Raw genomic sequence first — 21,685 nt, 5'->3', positions numbered from 1 at the left:
AACATCTGCAGATGCTGGAAATCCAGAGCAATTCACACACGATGCTGGAGGAACTCAGCAGGTCGGGTAGCATCTATGGAAAAGAATAAACAGTTGACGTTTTGGGCTGAGACCCTTCATCAGGACTGAGTGCATTTGTCACATCTACATCGAAGCATAAAACATATAGTAAAATTCATTGCTTGCATCATGTCAGATCAGAAAGGATCGTGCTGAGGGCAGCCTGCAAGTTTCACCACGCCTCTGGCAGCAAAATTGCATGTCCACACCTTACTAACCCTCCCCCTGAACATACGTTAAAGTCAAAGTACATTTATCATCAAAACACTACTCTGAGATTCATTTTCTTCCAGGCATTTACAGGAAAATGAGTTCAAAGTTCCAAATAAATTTATTATCAAAGTATGTATCTGCCACCATATATTACCCTGAGATTCATTTTCTTGTGAGCATTCACTATAGATACAAAAGAACACAAAAGTGTGAATGAAAAACTGCTCCAAAGATGGACAACCAATGTGCAAAGGCAATAAGCTTCAAACACAAAAAGAAAAAACAAATAAAATAATGATAACAATAAATACACCATAAATATCGAGAACATGAGATAAAGAGTGGTTGTGGGAACATTTCTTTGATTGGGTGAGTATAAGCTGAGTGAAGTTATAACAGCTGCTTCAAGAGCCTGATGTTTGAGGGGTAATAACTATTCCTGAATCTGGTGATGTGGGTCCTGAGGCTCTTGTACCTCTAGCAGAAAAGAGAGAGCATGGCCTGGATGGTGGGGGTGTTTGATGATGGACGCTGCTTTCCTACGACAGCGCTCCTTGTAGATGTGTTCAACGGTGGGGAGGGCTTTACCTGTGATGCACTGGGCTGTATCCACTAATTTTGGACTTTTGTATTTTGAATTGGGTTGACTATATTTCTTACATCCTTCACATACAAGGGGAGTAAAAATCTTTACATTTCATCTCCAATTAAATGTGCAATGTGCAATTTATAGTAATTTCTAATAAATAGTATGTACAACAGGACAGTTAATATAACATAGAAATACAATTGTACCAGCATGAATTAATCAATCTGATGGCCTGGTGGAAGAAGCTGTCCCGGAGCCTGTTGATCCTGGGTTTTGTGACTCGGGTCCCCAATGATTCTTTGGGACTTTTTTACGCATCTGTCTCTGTAAATGTCCTGAATAGTGGGAATAGTGGGAAGTTCACACCACTCTCTGAAGAGTCCTACGATTAACAGTGGTACAGTTCCCATACCAAGCAGTGATGCAGCCAGTTAGGATGGTCTCAATTGTACCCCTGTAGAAAGTCCTTGGGATTTGGGGACTCATGCTAAATTTCTTCAACCGTCTGAGGTGAAAGAGGTGCCGTTGTGCTTTTTTCACCACACAGCCAGTATGTACCGACCATGTGAGATCCTTGGTGGTGCTTGTGCCGAGGAACTTAAACCCCTCATCCCCAGATCCATTGATGTCAATAGGGGTTAGTGTGTCTCCATTCCTCCTGTAGTCCACAACCAGCTCCTTTGTTTTTGCGACATTGAAGGAGAGGTTGTTTTCTTGACACCACTGTGTCAGGGTGATGACTTCTTCTCTGTAGGCAGGCTCATTTTTATTTGAGGTAAGGTCAATCAGTGTAGTATTGTCAGCAAATTTAATTAGCAGATTGGAGATGTGTGTGGCGACACAGTCATGGGTATACAGAGAGTAAAGGAGGGGGCTTAGGACACAGTCCTGAGGGGCACCTGTGTTGAAGGTCAGAGGGGTAGAGGTGAGGGAGTCCACTCTTACCACCAGCTGGCTATCTGACAGGAAGTCCAGGATCCAGCTACACAAGACAGGGTGAAGGCCGAGGTCTCTGAGCTTCTTGTCGAGCCTGGAGGGATTTATGGTGTTGAATGCTGAACTGTAGTCCAAGAACAGCATTCTCACATAAGCATCCCCTCTTCTCCAGGTGTGTAAGAACAGTGTGTAGAGGTGTGGCTATTGCATCATCTGTCGATCGGTTGTGTCAGTAGGTGAGTTGTAGGGGGTCCATTGTGGGTGGCAGTATGCTGCAGATGAAGTCCTTGACCAGCCTCTCAAAGCATTTGCTTATTATTGAGGTGAGTGTGACAGGACACCAGTCGTTCAGACATGCTACTTGGTCTTTTTAGGTACAGGGACAATGGTGGATGTTTTGAAGCAGGAGGGCACTCTACACTGGGAGAGGGAGAGATTAAAACTGTCTGTAAACACACCTGCCAGTTTTGCTGCACGCATCCTGAGGCCCACCCCGGGATGCTGTCCGGTCCGGCAGCCTTGTGACTGTCCACTCATTGGAACCACCTGTGTACTTCAGCCTCAGACATGACCAAGGTGCAGGTTGCTTCAGCAGCTCTCCTCAGGGGCTCAGTGTTGGCAACATCCAACCGAGAGTAAAAAAGATTTAGCTTGTCTGGGAGAGAGGCTGTGATGTTGGAAACTCCACTGCATTTATCTTTGAAGTCTGCGATGGTGTGCAGCCTTTGCTGTAAGCGGCGTGTGTTGTTGGTGGAGAGTTGTGTCTGGATCTTGTCCCTGTATTGTCGTTTTGTTGCCTTGATGACTTTGTGCAGATCGAAGCTGCATTTCTTGAGTTCCTGTGGTTACCGGCAACGTAAGCTCTGTCTCACACGGTAAGTGCAGCACGCACAGAACTATTGATCCAGGGTTTCTGGTTTGGATAGATTCTGACCGGTTTTCGGGGGACACCGTCCTCGATGCACTTCTGGATGAAGCTCGTGACCCCTCTGTGAACTCGGAGACATCCTCATCACGAAAGACGTTCTGGTTGATGTCATCAAATTCAAAATTTTTTTGAAATAGAATACAATTTATGAAAATGATAAATAACAAAGAATGACAAACAATCAATGTGCAAGCATCTATGGGATGTGGGAGGACACGGGAGCACTGTGAGGAAACTCACGCAGTCTCAAGGAGAACTCCTTGTGGACAGTGGCAGGAATCGAACCCTGGTTGCTGATTGTTGGTGCTGGTGAATCTGTGGAATTTGGTGCCACAGGTGGCTGTGGAGGTACTTGAGGTGGAGGTTGATAGGTTCTTGATTGATCAGGGCATGAAAAGTTACGGAGGGAAGACAGGAAAATAAGGTCAAGGGGAAATAGATAAGCTGTGATGAAATGGTGGAGTAGATTCGATGGGCCGAATGGCCCAATTCTGCTCCTATGTGTTATAGTCCAACAGGCACCTTTGATGGTGTTGCCTCACTATTTTATCCCCTGCATCCCTTCGATTCCAACCCCCCACCAAGTCTATGCTGTTTTTAAAATGCCAGTTTATTTATAATTTGCAGTGCTAGCAAGCAAAGGAAAGTCATTGGCATGGGACAGCTGAATAATTTGACAGGTGCCAGCGACTGGAAACAAAAAATGATAGCTCTTGATGTCAGAGATCGGATCATGGATACTGTTATATTTTCAAATCCTGTTCCTCCACGATAACGCATCTGGAAATGTACTCATCCAACTTACATTTCAACATGCTGACTGGCTTATGATGTCGAGGTCAAGACAGGGGACGTGGTGTAGAGTCACTGAACTCTGTATGTGGCATGAAAGAAGGTGTTTGACCCATAGTCCATCTTCCGTGAGAGCTCCTTAGAAAAGCCGCACACTCCACACTCCCCGTCTCCTATCCGCAACCTACAGAGCCATCAGACCCCTGATAACTTCACTCATCACAACTTTAAACCAATTCCACAACCTGCAGACTCAACGTCTCTACAGCTCAAGTTCTCACAATGGAGATGGGGAGGAATTTCTTTAACCAGTGTGATGAATCTGTGCAATTCATTGTCACAGGCAGCTGTGGAGGCCAAGTCATTGGGTGTACCTAGAGCAGAGGTTGATAGATCCTTGATTATTCAGGGCATGAAGGGATATGAGGAAAAGGGAGGAGATTGGGGCTGAGTGAGAAATAGATCAGCATGATGAAATGGTGGAGCAGACTCGATGGGCCAAATGGCCTAATTCTAGTCCTATATCTTATGTTCTTATTGTTTAATTTATTTGCATAATTTGTCTTCTTTTGCACATTGGTTGTTTGTCAGTCTTTGTTATTTATAGTTTTTCATGAATTCCATTGAATTTCTTTACTTTCCTGTAAATGTCTGCAGGAAAATGATTCTCAAGATAGTATATGGTAACGTATATGTACTTTGATAATATTTTTTAGATTGTTTAATTTTAATTTTTTATATCAAATAGCTATCTAATTTTCTAATTGTTAAATCTGCATCCATTGACTCTCCTGACCACTCATTCCAGAGAATAGCAGCTCAACTGGGTGAAATTTCTTCTACTACTCTTGTTGCAAATGACACAAGTTCAAGTTTATTGACATGTTCATGTATACAGCAAAATGAAACAGTGTTCTTTCAGGGCCAAGGTACAAACCACGGTACCAACAGTCATACATTGTACACTGTTTGTTCATTATGTGCTGTGTTGTATGACAAGGACGATCATGGTCTCTTCGTGACCATGACTGTTTTGGCAAATTTTTCTACAGAAGTGGTTTGCCATTGCCTTCTTCTGGGCAGTGTCTTTGCAAGATGGGTGACCTTAGCCATTATCAATACTGCTCAGAGATTTTCTTTTTTTTCCAGCAGTTGGACACAACTGAATAGTTGTATTCAGAGAGCATTTAAGAGTCAGCCACATTGCTGTGGGTCTGGAGTTACATATAGGCCAGGTAAGGACGGCAGGATTTTCCTCTAAAGGACATTAGTGAACCAGTTGGGTTTTTATGACAATCAACATGGTTTCATGGTCATCAGATATTTTTATTGAATTCGAATTCACCATCTGTCATGGTTGGATTTAAACTCATGTCCCCAGCGTATAACTGGGCCTCCAGGTTACTGATCCAGTGGTAATTACCACTATGCCAAATCTCCCCTCTGTTCCAGTACAGCTACAACACCAACATCCACCTGGCAATGTGGAAAATTGCCCAGGTATGTCCTGTACACACAAGAAACAGGACATCCAACCCAACCAATTACCGCCCTATCAGCCTACCCTCAATCATCAGCAAAGTAATGGAAGGGGTCATCAACAGTCTATCATGCAGCACCTACTTGACCAATAACCTGTTTACGGATGCAGGTTCTGTCAAGGTCACTCAGCTCCTGACCTCATCACCTGCTTGGTCCAAACATGGACCAAAGAGCTAAATGCCAGATGAAGTGAGTAAATACTTCAAGTTGATAGGGTGGTTAGGAAGGCATATGTGTGTTGGCCTTCATTAGTCTAGGGACTGAGTTCAAGGGCTACAAGCTAAAGTTGCAGCTCTGTAAAACTCTGGTTAAACCACACTTGGAGTATTGAGATCAATTCTGGTCACTTCATTATAGGAATGATGTGGAAGCTTTAGAGAGGATACAGAGGAGATTTACCAGGATGTTGCCTGGATTAGAGAGCATGTCTTATGAGGATATGTTGAGTGAGCCAGGAATTTTTTCTTTGGTACAATAGGTGATTTGAATAGACAAGATGATAGGAGACATACCATGGACAGCCAGAGTCTTTTTCCCAGTGCACAAATGGCGAATATGAGGGAGTATAATTTTAAGCTGACTGGAGGAAAACAGGATGGATTGTCAGTTTTTTATACAGAGAGTGGTGAGTGTGTGGAACGTGCTGACAAGGGGTGATGATGGGGCAGATATATTAAGGACATTTAAAAGTCTTTTAATAGGCACATGAATGAAATAAAAATGGTGTGTTATCTAGAAGAGAATGGTTTGAATGATCTTGTGGTAGGTTAAAAGGTCAGCACAACATTGTGGGCCAAAGGGCCTATACTCTGTTCCATGTTCTATTTTAAATAGTGTATAACAGGTTGACCAGCAGATGGCAACAGAGTCGCAGCTACAAGCAGCTTCATTTTAATTTTCTGGGAAACATCTTTAAAAGTGTGAGCAACCGATTGACATTAGCCCTTCAGAGTTTCTTTGGGACAATTCATTAGATTAAGATGCTAAGTAAACACACTTTATAGTGACTGTACTTTTCAATAAAACATACCATGCTCAGCAAGTTAGACATCTTGGGAGAAAGTAGCAGATTTAACATATCCAAACCTTTTTTAAGACCATAAGACCACAAAGCATAGAATTAGATTTAGGGCATTCAGCCCATCAAGTCTGCTCCACCATTCAATCATGGCTGCTTCATTGGAGGTCTGAATCTTGCGGGTTTTCTTCTGATGTCCACCACTGAATAACGAGCAGTCAGAAGAAGAAACTAAGAGGAAAAATTGTACTGTAGAGATCACTTGTATTAAACAGTTCAAAAACATGAGAAGAAATTAAGCACAGCAATGGGATGGAGGGATTGGAGGTGCATTCTGCTTCAACCAGCACCGTTCAGAGAACAGATCCAGAGACATCAAACTTTCTATCTATGATAACCCTTTCATTCCCTGAATCATCCTTGTGAACCTCCTCTGGACACTCTTCAATGCCAGCACATCTTGTCTTAGATGAGGAGCCAAAAACTGTTCACAATACTCAAGGTGAGGCCTCACCAGTGCCTTATAAAGCTTCAGCATCACATCCCTGCTCTTGAAATCTAGACCTCTTGAAATGAATGCTAACGTGGCATTTGCCTTCCTCACCACCGACTCAACCTGCAAGTTAACCTTTAGGGTATTCTGCACAAGGACTCCAAAGTCCCTTTGCATCTCAGATTTTTGGATTTTCTCCCCATTTAGAAAGTATTCTGCACATTTATTTCTACTACCAAAATGCATGACCTTGCATTTTCCAACATTGTATTTGATTTGCCACTTTTTTGCCCATTCTCCTAATTTGTCTAAGTCCTTCTGTAGCCTACCTGTTTCCTCAACATGACCTACCCCTCCGCCAATCTTCATATCATCTACAAACTTGGCAACAAAGCCATCTATTCCATCATTTAAGTCATTGATATACATCATAAAATAAGTGGTCCCAACACCAACCCCTGCGAAACACAACTAGTCACTGGCAGCCAACCAGAAAAGGATCCTTCTATTTCCACTCGCTGCCTCCTTCTAATCGGCCAATGCTAAGTATACCACTACCTTTCCTATAATACCATGGGCTCTTTATTTGGTAAGCAGCATCATATGTAGCACCTTGTCAAAGACCTTCTGAAAGTCCAAATATACAACATTCACTGTATCCCCTTTATCTATCCTACTTGTAAACTCCTCAAAGAATTCCAATAGGTTCATCAGGCAGGAATTTCCCTTCAGGAAACCTTGCTGATGTTGTCCTATCTTGTCCTGTCACCAAGTACTCTATAACCTCATCCTTAAAAACTGACTCCAACATCTTCCCAACCACTGAGGTCAGGCTAGCTGGTTTATAATTTCCTTTCTGCTGCCTTTCTCCTTTCTTAAAGTGTGGAGTGACAATTACAATTTTCTAGTCCTCTGGCACCATGCTAGAGTCCAATAATTTTTGAAAGAACATTACTTATGCTCCCACAATCTCTAACGCTAGCATTCCTCTATCACTCTCATCTCTCTTTTATTTTTTATATACCTGAAAAAACTTTTACAATCCACTTTGGTATTATTTGCTAGCTTGCTATACTTCATCTTTTCCCTCCTAATGATTCTTTTAGTTGCTCTCTGTGGATTTTTAAAGGCTCCCAGTTCCTTATCTATCTGCTAATTTTTGTTTTGTTGCATGCCCTCTCTTTTGCTTTTATATTAGCATAGACTTCTCTTGTCTGCCATGGTTGTATTATTTTGCTATTTGAGTATTTCTTTGCTTTTAGAATACATCTGACCTGAACTTTCCTCATTTTCCCCAGAAACGCACGCCATTGCTGCTCTGCTGTCTTCCCTGCCAGCAGCTCCTTCCAATTTACTTTGGCCAACTCCTCTCTCATGCCACTGTAATTTCCCTTACTCCACTGAAATACTGCTACATCAGGCTTTACTTTCTCCCTATCAAATTTCAAGTTGAACTGAATCAAATCAAGATCATCAGGTCCTAAGGGTTTTCTTTTTACCTTAAACTCCCTAATAGCCTCCAGTTCATTACGTAACACCCAACCTAGTATAGCTGATCCCCTAATAGGCTCAATGACAAACTACTCTAAAAAGCCATCTCATAGGCATTCAACAAACTCACTCTCTTGAGATCCATTACCAACCTGATTTTCCCATCAACCTGAATGATAAAATCTCCCACGACTATCATAACATTGCTCTTTTGACACACCTTTTCTGTTCCCTGTTGTAATCTGTGGGCCACATCCCAGCCACTGTTGGGAGGCCTGTATATAACTGCCATCAATGTCCTTTTACCCTTGCAGTTTCTTAACTCAACCCACAAGGATTCAACATCTTCTGATCGTATGTCACAACTTTCTACTGATTTGATGCCATTCTTTACCAGCAGAGCTACACCACCCACTCTGCCTACCTTCCTATCCCTCCGATACAACACGTAACCTTGGGCATTCATCTCCCAGCTACAACCATCGTTCAACCACTATTCAGTGATGGCAACAACATCATACCTGACAATTTGCAATAGTGCAACAAGATCATCCACTTTATTTCTTATACTCCGTGCATTAAGATATAACACTTTGAGTTCTGTATTTGCTACCCTTTTTGATTCTGCATCCCTAATGCACTGATACTCACCCTACTGGCTGCAATTTTGTCCTATCATCTGCCTGCCCTTCCTGACAATCTGACTGCACGCTATCTTTACTGTTTTACCATCTGCCCTATCCTGAGTCCCTTCATTCCAGTTCCCAACCCCCGCCAAATTAGTTTAAACCCTCCCCAACAGCTCTCACAAACCTGCCCACGAGAATATTTGTCCTCCTCGGTTTCAGGTGTAACCCATCCTTTTCGTTCAGGTCATACCTCCCCCAGAAGAGATCCCAATGAACCAGGAACCTGAAGCCCTGTCCCCTGCACCAGCTTCTCAGCCATGCTTTATCTGCCAAATCATTCTGTTTCTACTCTCATTAGCACGTGGCACAGGTAGCAATCCAGAAATTTCTATCCTGGAGATCTTCCTTCTCAGCTTTATGCCTAGCTCTCTAAATTATCTCTCCAGGACCACATGTCTTTTCCTTCCTATGGCATTGGTACCAATATGTACCAAGACATCTGGCTGCTCTCTCTCTCTCTCTCTAAAATGCTGTGGACACCATTTGAGACATCCCTGACCCTGACACCTGGGAGGCAACATACCATCTGGGTGTCCCGTTCACGCTCACAGAATCTCCTGTCTGTTCCTCTGACAATTGAGTCCCCTATCACTACCGCTCCCCTCTTCTCCCTCTTTCCCTTCTGCACCACGGACCCATGCTCAGTGCCTGTAACCTGGTCCCTGTGGCATTCCCCTGGGAGGACATCCTCCACAACACTATCCAAAGCAGTATACTTATTATTGAGGAGAATGGCCACTAGGGTGCTCTGCTCTAACTGCCATTCACATTTCCATTTCTCCTGACAGTCACCCAGCTACTTGCCTCCTGCAACTTCGGAGTAACTACTTCCCTGTAACTCTGATCGATTATCTCCTCTCTCTCCCGTACAAGCTGAAGGTCATCCAGCTGTGGTTCCAGATCCCTAACACGGTCTTCAAGGAGCTGTAGCCAGATGTACTTCATGCAGATGTAGTTCCCTGGGAGTCTCTGGGTCTCCCAGGACTCCAACATCTGACATGAAGAACACACAACAGCCATTTACTGCACTAAGCACAGTAAGAATTTTGAAAAATGGAAGCTTAACAGAAGTTTACCCAGGGCCAGTGCCTCTTCCGGGCCGAAGCCTCCTTTGCGCTAAAGCCTGACACTCCTACTCTCACCGCCATCTTCTCCCAACAATGGCCGCCCTGCTTGTCCCTTCTGTATTTTATTTAATTTACTGTGCTCCACTCCTGCTGCTGATTGGGCCTGCAGAATATCCGGACGCCTGCAAAGCTCTCCTTTTAAGCAAGCATCGCCGACCCGCAAGAAACCTCGTCGCTGTGCTCTGCTCCCGCCACTGACTGGGCCTCTGGAATGTCCGAACATCCACAAATCCAAAGGTTCATTTTAATATCAGAGAATGTAGACAGTAGACAACCTGAAATTCTTTCTCTTCATATACATCCTCAAAGTAAGAAACCCCATAGATTGAATGATCGGAGTAATTGGAGTAAACGGAACTGCTTCATTTTATCAAAAGGATTTCTGACTGTGTTTCTGTGCATCATGGGACAAATCCCAATTTTTTCTGGGGTGTTCTTATTACTTTCAGGACCTGGATAAGAATCGCACAGGGCGATGCTCTCAACATCATCAGACCTACCAACCAAAATAAAATCAGTAACTCAAGAGCTTCTGCAGATGCTGGAAATCCAGAGCAACAAACACAAAATGTTGGAGGAGCTCAGCAGGTCAGGCAGCATCTATGGTGAGGAATAAACAGTCAATGTTTTGGCTAGAAACGTGGGAGACACAGTAGCATGGAGTTTAGTGTAACACTATGACAACACCAACAACCCAGGTCCAGTTCTGCTGCTGTCTGAATGGAGTTTGTATGTTCTCCTCAAGACCGTGTGAGTTTCCTCTGGGTTCTCAGGTTTCTTCCCACATCCCAATACATACAGGTTAGGGTTAGGGTTAATGAGTTGTGGACAATATGTATGGGTTAGGGTTAGGATTAACGAGTTGTGGACAATATGTACGGGTTAGGGTTAGGGTTAATGAGTTGTGGACAATATGTATGGGTTAGGGTTAGGATTAACGAGTTGTGGACAATATGTACAGGTTAGGATTAATGAGTTGTGGACAATACATACAGGTTAGGGTTAATGAGTTGTGGACAATATGTACGGGTTAGGGTTAGGATTAACGAGTTGTGGACAATATGTACGGGTTAGGGTTAATGAGTTGTGGACAATATGTACGGGTTAGGATTAATGAGTTGTGGACAATACATACAGGTTAGGGTTAGGGTTAATGAGTTGTGGACAGTATGTATGGGTTAGGGTTAATGAGTTGTGGACAATATGTACGGGTTAGGGTTAATGAGTTGTGGACAATACGTATGGGTTAGGATTAATGAGTTGTGGACAATACATACAGGTTAGGGTTAGGGTTAATGAGTTGTGGACAGTACATATGGGTTAGGGTTAGTGAGTTGTGGACAATTTTATGCTAACATCGGTAGCATGGTGATACTTGCGGGTTGCCTCGTCCAGCACGTCCTTGACTATGTTAGTTGTTAATGCAATCGACACAATTCACTGTTTCAATGTACATAGGACAAATAAAGCTATTTTTTCTTTCTTTCTTTCTTTCGACCATAAGACATAAGACATTAGGCCATTCATCGAGTCTGCTCCGCCATTCCGTCATGGCCGATCCCACTCACCCCCATACACCTGTCTTCTTGCCATAACCCTTGGTGCCTTGACCTATCAGGAAATTATCAATCTTTGCTTTAAATATGCCCACGGTCTTCGCCTCCACAACTTCCTCTCTTTCTTTCACAACCTATCCTCATAAGACATGCTCTCTGATCCAGACAGCATCCTAAGTAAATCTCCTTTGCACCCTCTGTAAAGCTTCCACATCCTTCCTAAAATGAGCCAGCCAGAACTGAACACAATACTCCAAGTGTGGACTAACCAGAGTTTTATAGAGGAGCAACATTACCTCACAGCTCTGGAACTCAGTCCCCTGACTAATGAAAGCCAACACACCATGTGCCTTCTTAACCACCCTATCAAATTTCTCAGTAACTTTGAGGGATCTATCAACATAGACCTGAAGGCCCGGTTCTATGCTCCAGTGCTCTATGACTCTGTTTCAGAACTCTATGCTCTATGACCATCGGGGAAGGAATGGATTGATCTTGCAGTGGGGTAAAAGGTCAGCACAGCAGCATGGGCCAAAGGGCCTCTACTGTGCTGTACTATGTTCTAAATCAGCTCACACTTGTCACGTGTTCTGGTAGAACTTTATCTCCTGAACCTGTGAGCCTTTCATCACCTGTCTGCACAAGTGCTTTTGGAATTCCTTCTATAAAAATAGCAAATACATTGAAAGTGCAGTCAGGGGGCAGTGAACCTGTCTATGCAGAATTATACATTTCCAGCTGTCAATGCACATTCCCTGAACCAGCTGCTTCTGCTGTTCTCCGGACTGATCGGGAACAACATGCAGATTCCTTCCCGATGGAGATGATAGATTGCTGAGCCAGGGGTTCGATCCAAGCTGGATGCTTAATCTGCCGGAGGATTTGGAGGTTACTGAGAGGGTACAAAAGAGATTTGACACAACTGATGTGGAAATTCAAAGTTGGGCAGTAGGAAAGTGGGACAGCAAGCTTGTCAGACCAAATAGCCTTTCTCTCCTAGTTCTAAGGAAATGCTTTAATCATTGTACAGTGAGGAAGACTATCAAAGCTTGCAGTGGGATCTGGAAAAATGGGCTGAGAAATGGCAGATGGAATTTAATGCAGGTAAGTGTGAGGGTCTGCACTTTGGGAGGACAAACCAGGGTAGGACTTACACAGAGAGCAGTAGGGCACTAAGATGTTTGGATGGACAGAGAGATCTGGGAATACAGGTCCATAGTTCCTTGAAAGTGGCTTCACAGGTATTTAGGGTCTTAAAGAAAGCTTTTTGGCCTTCATAAAAGTACTGAGTACAGATGTTGACAGACAGACAGACATACTTTATTGATCCTGAGGGAAATTGGGTTTCGTTACAGTCGCACCAACCAAGAATAGTGTAGAAATATAGCAATATAAAACCATAAATAATTAAATAATAATAAGTAAATTATGATGAAATTGTATAAGATATTGGTGAAGCCCAGTTTGGAGTACTGTGTGCAGTTCTGGCCACCTACTGACAAGATATCAATAAGATTGAAAGAGTGCAGAGAAAATTTACAATGATGTTGCTAGGACTTGAGGACCTGAGTTATAGGGAATGGTGAATAGGTTCGGACTTCATTCCCTGGGCCGTAGGAGAATGAGGGGAGATTTGACAGAAGTATACAAAATTACGAGGTCTATAGATTGTATAAATGCAGGAGGCTTTTTGAACTGAGGTTGTAGGAGTCTAGAACCAGTGATCATGGGTTAAGAGTGAAAGGTGAATTGTTTAAGGGGAACATGAGGGAGAACTTCACTCAGAGGGTGGTGAGAGTGTGGAACGAGCTGGAGGTGGTGGATGTGGGTTTGATTTCAACATCTAAGAGAAGTTTGGATAGGTACATGGATGGGAAGGGTAAGGAGAGCAGGTAGATGAGACTAGGCAGACTCTATGACCCTGTGGTAGAATGTAGTGAGCAGTTCACTCAAATTGTTCATGTCATAGAGGGTTATCTAAGATTACCACCGAATGTAGACAAACTGGGAAGGAGACCAGGAATTGGCAGATGGAATTTAACTTGGATGTTGCATTTTGTCAAGCTAAACCAGGCCAGAGTCACACAGTAAAGTGTAGGACCCTGGAAAGTGTTGTAGAGCCGAGGAACTAGGAATGTGCGAGTACATGGCTCCCTAAAACTGGTGCTAGAGCTAGACGAGATGGGAAGTGCTTGCCTTCATCAATCAGGGCCATGAGTGTGAGAGTTGGGATGTCATGTTGTTGATGACACCATTCTGGCGTGGTTCCGGAGCACTGGAAAATTGCAAATGTCACTCCATGCTTCAAGAAGGAAGGGTGACTGAAGAAAGGAAATTATCGGCCAGTTAAGTCTGACCTCAGTGGTTGGGAAGCTGTTGGAGTCGATTATTAATAATGAGATCTCAGGGTACTTGCAGGCACATGATAAAAATCGGCATGGTTTCCTTAAGGGGAAATCTTGCCTGACAATTCTGTTGGAATTGTTTGAGAAAATATCAAGCAAGATAGACAAAGAGAATCGGTGGATATCGAGAACTTGGAGGATCAGAAGGCCCGTGACAAGGCGCTATTCATGAATCAGCTGAACAAGGCAAGAGCCCATGGTATTACAGGAAAGATACTAGCATGGATAGAGGATTGGCTGATTAGCAGGAGGCAAAGAGTGGGAATAAAGGGAGCCTTTTCTGGTTGGCTGCTGGTGATTAGTGGTGTTCTGTAGGGGTTGGTGTGGGGCTCCTTCTTTTTATGCTATATGTCAATGATTTGGATGATGGAATTGATGGCTTTGTAGCCAAGTTTGTAGACAATACGAAGATAAGTGGAGGAGCAGGTAGTGTTGAGGAAGCAGGAAGTCTGCAGAAGGACTTTGATAGATTAGGAGAAGTGGCAGATGGAATACAGTGTATGGTCATGCACTTTGGAAGAAGGAATAAAAGCGTAGACTATTTCCTAAACAGGGAGAAAATTTAAAAATACAAGGTGGAAAGAGACTTGGGAGTCCTTGTGCAGAATTCCCTAAAGGGTAATTTGCAGGTTGAATCAGTGGTGAGGAAGGCAAATTCAATGCTAGCATTCATTGTGAGAGGATTAGAATATAAAAACAAGGATGTAATGCTGAGGCTTTATAAGGCATTGGTGAGGCCTCACTTGGAGGATTATGAGAAGAAAGAAAGGATGCATTGGAGGGGATTCAGTCGAAGTTCACGAGAATGACTCCAGGATTGACAGGGTTAATGTATGAGGAGCGTTTGATGGCTGTAGGTCTGCACTTGCAGGTGTTTAGAAAAATAAGGGAGGGGGCAGGTGATCCCATTGAATATTGAAAGGCCTAGATAGAGTGGCTGTGGAGAGGAAGTTTCCTATAGTGGGTGAATCTAGCATCAGAGGGCACAGCCTCAGAATAGAGGGACAACCATTTAGAAAGGAGATGAGGAAGAATTTCTTCAGCCAGAGGGTGATGAATCTGTGGAATTCATTGCTACAGACAGCTGTGGATGCAGGTCATTGAGTGCATTTAAGGCAGAGGTTGGTAGGTTCTTGATTAGTTGGGGAAAGAACAGTTATGGCAAGAGAGCAGAAGGATGGGGTTGAGAGGAAAAATGGATCAGCTATGATGAAATGGCAGAGCAGACACAATGGGCTGAATGGCCTAATTTTCTCCTATGTCCGATGGTCTTATGATCTTAAACACAGGATGGACATCTTAGCCAGTATAGACTCTGGAAAACTCAAAATCTTCCTGAATCTCTGTCTCCACCCAGATGTCTGGTCACTCATCCTCATACGGCTTGTTCTCGAGTGTTGCTGGGAACTGCCCACAGGAAGCAACTTCAGACCTTTTGCCACATGTAAAGTGCCCAAACAATAGTGATTAGCAGGGTTTGACTTTACCAGTTAGCAGCGTTGCGCTTAACCAGTTAGCAGCATTGTGTTTAACTAGTTAGAGGCTTTGGGCTTAACTGGTTAGAGGCATTGGGTTTAATCAGTCTGCAGATTTAGGTTTAATTGGTTAGAGACACTGAATTTATTTGAGTGACAACACTGGATTTAACCAGTTAGCAGAATTCAGTTTGCAGCATTGAGTTGCAATGCTGCAAACAGGTTAAAGACACTGGATCTATCTGGATGACAGCATTGGATTTAACCGGTTAGCATCATTGGGTTTAACAGGCTTGTGACACCAGGCTTAACTGGTTAGAGGCACGGGGGTTATCCAGTTAGCAATATTGAGTTTAACTGATTAGAGGCACCGTATTTATCCAGGTGACAGCACTGGGTTTAACTAGTTGATGTGCTGTCTTGACGTTGAAAGAATGGATCGGATTTAATACTCAACAATGTTGCTCGTGTTTAGAGACCCACCCAACAGGAGCACACTGTTATCAATGTTTACACTTGTGCATCCAAATCAAAAGTTCAAAGTGCATTTATTCTCAAAATATGTATACTATATACACCCTTGAGATTCATCTCCTTACAGGCAGCCACAAAACAGATCGGCATGTATGATGTTGTAGGCATCACAGAATCATGGCTAAAAGAAGATTATAGCTGGGAGATTGATGTCCAAACATACATGTTGAATCAAAAGGACAGGCAGGAAGGCACAGGGGGTGGTGTGGCTTTGCTGGTAAAAAATGAAATCAAATCATTAGAAAAGGGTGACATAGAATCAGAAGGTGTTGAATAATTGTGGATAGAGCTAAGGAACTGAAAGGGTAAAGCGACCCTGACGGGAGTTATATACAGATCTTCTAAACAGCAGTAAGAATGTGGTCTACAAATTACAACAGGAGATAGAAAATGCATGCCAAAAGGGCAAAGTTACAATAGTCATGAGGGATTTCAATCTGCAGGTAGATTGGGAAAATCAGGTTGGTGCTGGTTCCCAAAGAGAGGGAGTTTCTACAATGCTTACAGGATGGCTTTTTAGAGCAGCTCATGGTTAAGGCCACTAGGGGATCAGCTGTTCTGGATTGGGTACTGTGGAATGAACCAGAAATGATTAGACAGCTTAAGGACCCCTTAGGGGAAAGTGATCATAATATGATAAAATTCACGCTGCAATTTGAGAAGGAGAAGCTAAAGTCAGATGTATCAGTGTTACAGTGGAGTAAAGGGAATTACAGAGGCACGAGAGAGGAGCTGGCCAAAATTGATAGGAAAAAAATGCTGGCTGGAGTGACAGCAGAGCAGCAATGCCTGGAATTTCTGGAAGCAATTTGAAAGGTGCAGGTTATATACATCCCAAAGAGGAAAATGTATTTGAAAGGCAAGATGACAAACCATGGCTAACAAGAGAAGTCAAAACCAACATACAAGCCAAAGAGAGGGCATATAATAAAGCAAAAATTAGTGGGAAGTTAGATTGCGAAGCTTTTAAAGACCCACAGAAAGCAACTAAAAACTCATTAAGAATGAAAAGATGGAATATGAAGGTAAGCTAGCCTTAAAGAGGATAACAAAAGTTTCTTCAGATACTTAAAATGTAAAAGAGAGGTGAGAGTGGATATTGTACTGATGGAAGATGATACTGGAGAGGTAATAAGGTGGGACAACGAAATAGCAGATGAACTGAATAAGTATTTTGCATCAGTCTTCACTGTGGAAGACACGAGAAGTATGCTAGAAGTTCAAGAGTGTCAGGGAGCAGAAGTGAGTGAAATTGCCATTACTAGGGAGAAGGTTCTTGGGAAACTGAAAGGTCTGAAAGTAGGTAAATCACCTGTAGTAAATGGTCTACACCCTAGGGTTCTGAAAAACATGGCTGAAGAGATTGTGGGGGCATTAGTAATGATCTTTCAAGAATCAATTGATTGGCATGTTTCTGAATGGAATGAAAAATTACAAATGTCACTCCACTTTTCAAGAAGGGAGAGAGGCAGAAAAAAGGAAATTACAGGCCAGTTAGTCTGACAGTGATTGGGAAGATGTTGGAGTCGATTGACGAGGATGAGGTTTTGGGGTACTTGGAGGCACATGATAAAATAGGCCGTAGTCAGCATGGTTTCCTCAAGGGAAAATCTTGCCTGACAAATCTGTTGCAATTCTTTGAAGAAATAACAAGTAGGATAGATAAAGGAGAATTGGTTGATGTTGAGCACTTGGATTTTCAGAAGGTCTTTGACAAGGTGCCACACTTGAGGCTGCTTAACAAGCCAAGAGCCCGTGGTATTACAGGAAAGATTCTAGCATAGATAAAGCACTGGCTGATTGTCTGGAGGCAAAGAGAGGGACTAAGGGGCCTTTTCTGGTTGGCTGCTGGCAGCTAGTGGAGTTCCACAGGGATCTGTGCTGGGACCATCTCATTTTTCATTATATGTCAATGACTTAGGTGATGGAATTGATAGCTTTGTGGCAAAGTTTGTGGATGATACAAAGATAGGTGGAGGGACAGATAGTTTTGAGGAAGTAGAGAGGCTACAGAAGGACTTAGACAGATTAGGAGAATGGGCAAAGAAGTGGCAGATGGAATACAGTGTTGGGAATGTATGGTCATGAACTTTAGTAGAAGAAATAAAAGGGTAGTCTATTTTCCAGATGAAGAGAAAATTCAAAAATCTGAGGTGCAAAGGGATTTGGGAAACCTTGTGCAGGATTCCCCAAAGGTTGATTTGCAGATCTGAGTCGGTGGTGAGAAAGGCAAGTGTGATGTTTACATTTATTTCAAGAAGGCTAGAATATAAAAGCAAGGAGGTAATGTTCAGACTTCATAAAGCACTGGTGAGACTTCACTTGGAGTATTGTGAGCAGTTTTGCTTCCCTTATTGGAGAAAGGGTGTGCTGACGTTGGAGAGGGTTCAAAGGAGGTTCACAAAAATGATTTCAGAATTGAAAGGCTCTGGGCCTATACTTATCATTGAAACCTATCGAACGTTGAAAGGCCTCAATAGAGTGGATGTGAAGAGAACGTTTTCAATGTGAGGGAGTCGAAGTCCAGAGGGCACAGCCTCAGGATACAAGGACATCCTCTTACAATGGAGTTGAGGAGGAATTTCTTTAGTCAGAGAGTGGCGAGTCTGTGGAATTTGTTGCCACAGGGGGCTGTGAAGGCCAAGTCTTTACATGTATTTAAGGCAGAGGTTGATAGATTCTTGATTAGTCAGGGCACGAAGGGATAGAGGGAGAAGGCAGGAGACTGGAGCTGAGAGGGAAATGGATCAGCCATGATGAAATGGCAGAGCAGACTCGAGGGGCCAAATGGCTTAATTCTGCCCCTATATCATGGTCTTATGGTCTAAAACAAAGGAACTCAAAGAAACCCATTAAAAAAAAAGACTGTCAAATGCCCAATGTGCAGAGAAAGGAAAACAAATAATGCAAACAATAAAAGTAAGCAAATGGCATTCAGAACTGAAGTTCACGACAGTGAGTCCACAGACACAATGCCAGCAGCTGATTCAGGAGCCTGTTAGTTGCAGGCCGCAGCCTTTCAGAGCTGTGAGCTGAACCGCCTTCGACCCCAACACCCTGATATTTTCAATCTGGCCCGGCACTTAAATCGGCCAAACATTGGATTCGCCTCCAAGTCCACTCCAGCAATGCCAGACACAGCTGACATTTTAAATTGACAAGTGATTCATTGGTTGTGAATACCTAGTACACATTTGTATGATTAAGTGGATCTTAAAAGAAGAAAACACATGCTTAATGACGCTCATAACAGTTCAATAACAATCGTTCCTTTACAAATCCTCCTGCAAATGCTAGTTCAACTGCACAGCATCCTCTGGAGGTGATTTGTTAAACCTTTACCACCTTTGAACTTCTAAGTACACCCCTTAATGAAAAGATCTGCTATCTCCTTCCTCAAGACGTCTCTGAACCATTACAAGATTAGATTGAAGTCTTTAAACAGAGGTGTGAAGAATTTCAAGGGGGTGGCAAGCTGCGATGTCCATTGAGGTTGTAGCTCAGACTTAGATTTTTTTTAACGTTCGTCCTGTTGGTTTTGGGGGCAGCACAGGGAGTCAGGGGGCAGGTTGGCATTTAGGGACAGGGATGAGGGTGAGTTGGAGGTCAGGGGCAATAAATGAAGAGTCTGGGACAGAAGCTGATGATCAGAGTCCAAGTCAACCAGAAATCAATGGACTTTGACCTTTGGAGTTTGCTGACTTCTGGGTATCGACTCCCGGAGTTACTGATCACAGGGCTTAGACCTCCAAGCCTCAACCTACAGACTCACCCAGGCTTTGACCCTGGGACTCACCGACCTGGTGGGTCACCAGCACTAAAGACAAATCCCCATAGACGAGGACTGGTGACCAGTTGCTCACACCCTTCCTCTACCTGCCATTGTTCCCCACCCATCGTCCCCATGCCCATGTCCAGAGAATATTGTCCTCGGGCACCCTTGACCTGGGCTCTGTGCCAGCCCCATACGTTCGATCAGAAGTCTGAGGGCCGGATCATCATGGTGCTGGCCCGCAGGGAGTAACTGGTGCTTCTGAAGTAATGCCACTTGATGCCGTTCAGCTTCCGTAAGTGATTGCGGGCTGGGTAGTACATCCCGTTGAGGTTGGACAGACCACAGGCGTCAAACCACCAGCCTGTTGGGGGGGAAGAGAGAGGCTCAAGATCAATGGTGATCCCAACTATCAAAGCATTGACTCAACCCCGAACCTCCTCCCTCATTGTTTAAACGGCTGAAGGAGATCTCACAGAGAGGGTGTGACACATTGGGCTGATGACACAAAGGTTGGGGGGTGTTGTGGATAGAGTGGAGGGCTATCAGAGGTTACAGCAGGACATTGATAGGATGCAAAACTGAGCTACGAAGTGGTAGATGGAGTTCAGCCCAGATAAGTGTGAGGTGGTTCATTTTGGTCGGTCAATCATGATGGCAGAATATAGTATTAATGGTAAGACTCTTGGCAGTGTGGAGGATCAGAGGGATCTTGGGGTCCAATTCCATAGGACACTCAAAGCTGCTGCACAGATTGACTTTTTGGTTAAGAAGGCAAACGGTGCATTGACCTTCATCAACCTTGGGACTGAGTTTAAGAGCTGAGAGGTAATGTTGCAGCTATATAGGACCCCGGTCAGACCCCACTTGGAGTACTGTGCACAGTTCTAGTAACCTCACTACAGGAAGGATGTGGAAACTATAGAAAGGGTGCAGAGGAGATTTACAATGATGTTGCCTGGATTGGGGAGCATGCCTTACGAGAATAGGTTGAATGAACTCGGCTTTTTTTCCTGGGAGCGACGGAGGATGAGGGGTGACCTGATAGAGGTGTATAAGATGATGAGAGGCATTGATTGTGTGGATAGTCAGAGGCTTTTTCCCAGGGCTGAAATGGCTAACATGACAGGGCACAGTTTTAAGATGCTGGGGAGTAGATACAGAGGAGATGTCAGGGGTAAGTTTTTTACTCAGAGAGTGGTGAATGCGTGGAATGGGCTGCCGGTGACAGTGGTGGAGGCGGATATGATAGGGTCTTTTAAGAGCCTTCTGGATAAGTACATGGAGCTTAGAAAAACAGAGGGCTATGGGAAGCCCCAGGTAATTTCTAAAGTAAGTACACGTTCTGCACAGCATTGTGGGCTGAAGGGATTGTATTGTGCTGTGGGTTTTCTATGTATCTATGTATCTATGTTTAGGGCCAGGAGAACACACAAAAGGTTGGAGGAACTCAACGGGTTAGGCAATATCTGTGAAGTGGAATGAGCCGTTGATGCTTCAAGTCAAGTCACTTTTTATTGTCATTTCAACCATAACTGCTGGTACAGTACACAGTAAAAATGAGACAACGTTTTTCAGGACCATGGTGTTACATGAAACAGTACAAAAACTACACTGAACTACATAAAAGCACCACAGAAGAAAAACTACACTAGACTGCAGACCTACCCAGGACTGCAAAAAGTGCACAAAACAGTGCAGGCATTACAATACAGGCTTCCAGTCATGACTAGGGTATTAGGGTAACATAGTGGCACAGCATGTAGAACTGCCAACTCACAGCCCTGGAGACTTGGGTTCAATCACTGTCTGTGTGGAGTTTGCACGTTCTCTCTGTGACTGTGACAATTTCCTCTGGGCGCTCCAGTTTCCTCCGGAATTCCAAATCCTGATCCAGAAGGTTAACAGACTCTAGTGATATTTAGAGTGGAGTTTGACAGGGTTTGATTAGCAATGGTGTCAAAGCTTAGAGTGAGAATGGGGTTGAGAGGGATAATAAACCAGCCGTAATGGACCAAATGGCCTAATTCTCCTCCAGCATCTTATGGTCTTATGGTACGTTGCC

At 43.6% G+C, this 21,685-nt stretch overlaps 1 protein-coding gene across 1 annotated transcript in view; it reads right to left on the bottom strand.

Moving 5' to 3' along the window:
• Positions 1 to 4,312: 4,312 nt before the first annotated feature.
• The window catches only part of LOC140736264 (angiopoietin-4-like), a 106,952-nt gene continuing 89,579 nt past the window's right edge, over positions 4,313 to 21,685 (bottom strand). The window contains exon 9 of the mRNA XM_073062209.1: positions 4,313 to 19,984. Coding sequence (XP_072918310.1) covers positions 19,824 to 19,984 — 161 coding nt within the window. The 3' untranslated portion in view covers positions 4,313 to 19,823. The remainder of the gene's footprint in view (positions 19,985 to 21,685) is intronic.

Source organism: Hemitrygon akajei, chromosome 11, assembly GCF_048418815.1.
Source record: "Hemitrygon akajei chromosome 11, sHemAka1.3, whole genome shotgun sequence".
Classification (NCBI taxonomy): Eukaryota; Metazoa; Chordata; class Chondrichthyes; order Myliobatiformes; family Dasyatidae; genus Hemitrygon; species Hemitrygon akajei.
This window is presented reverse-complemented; position numbering and strand designations above follow the sequence as displayed.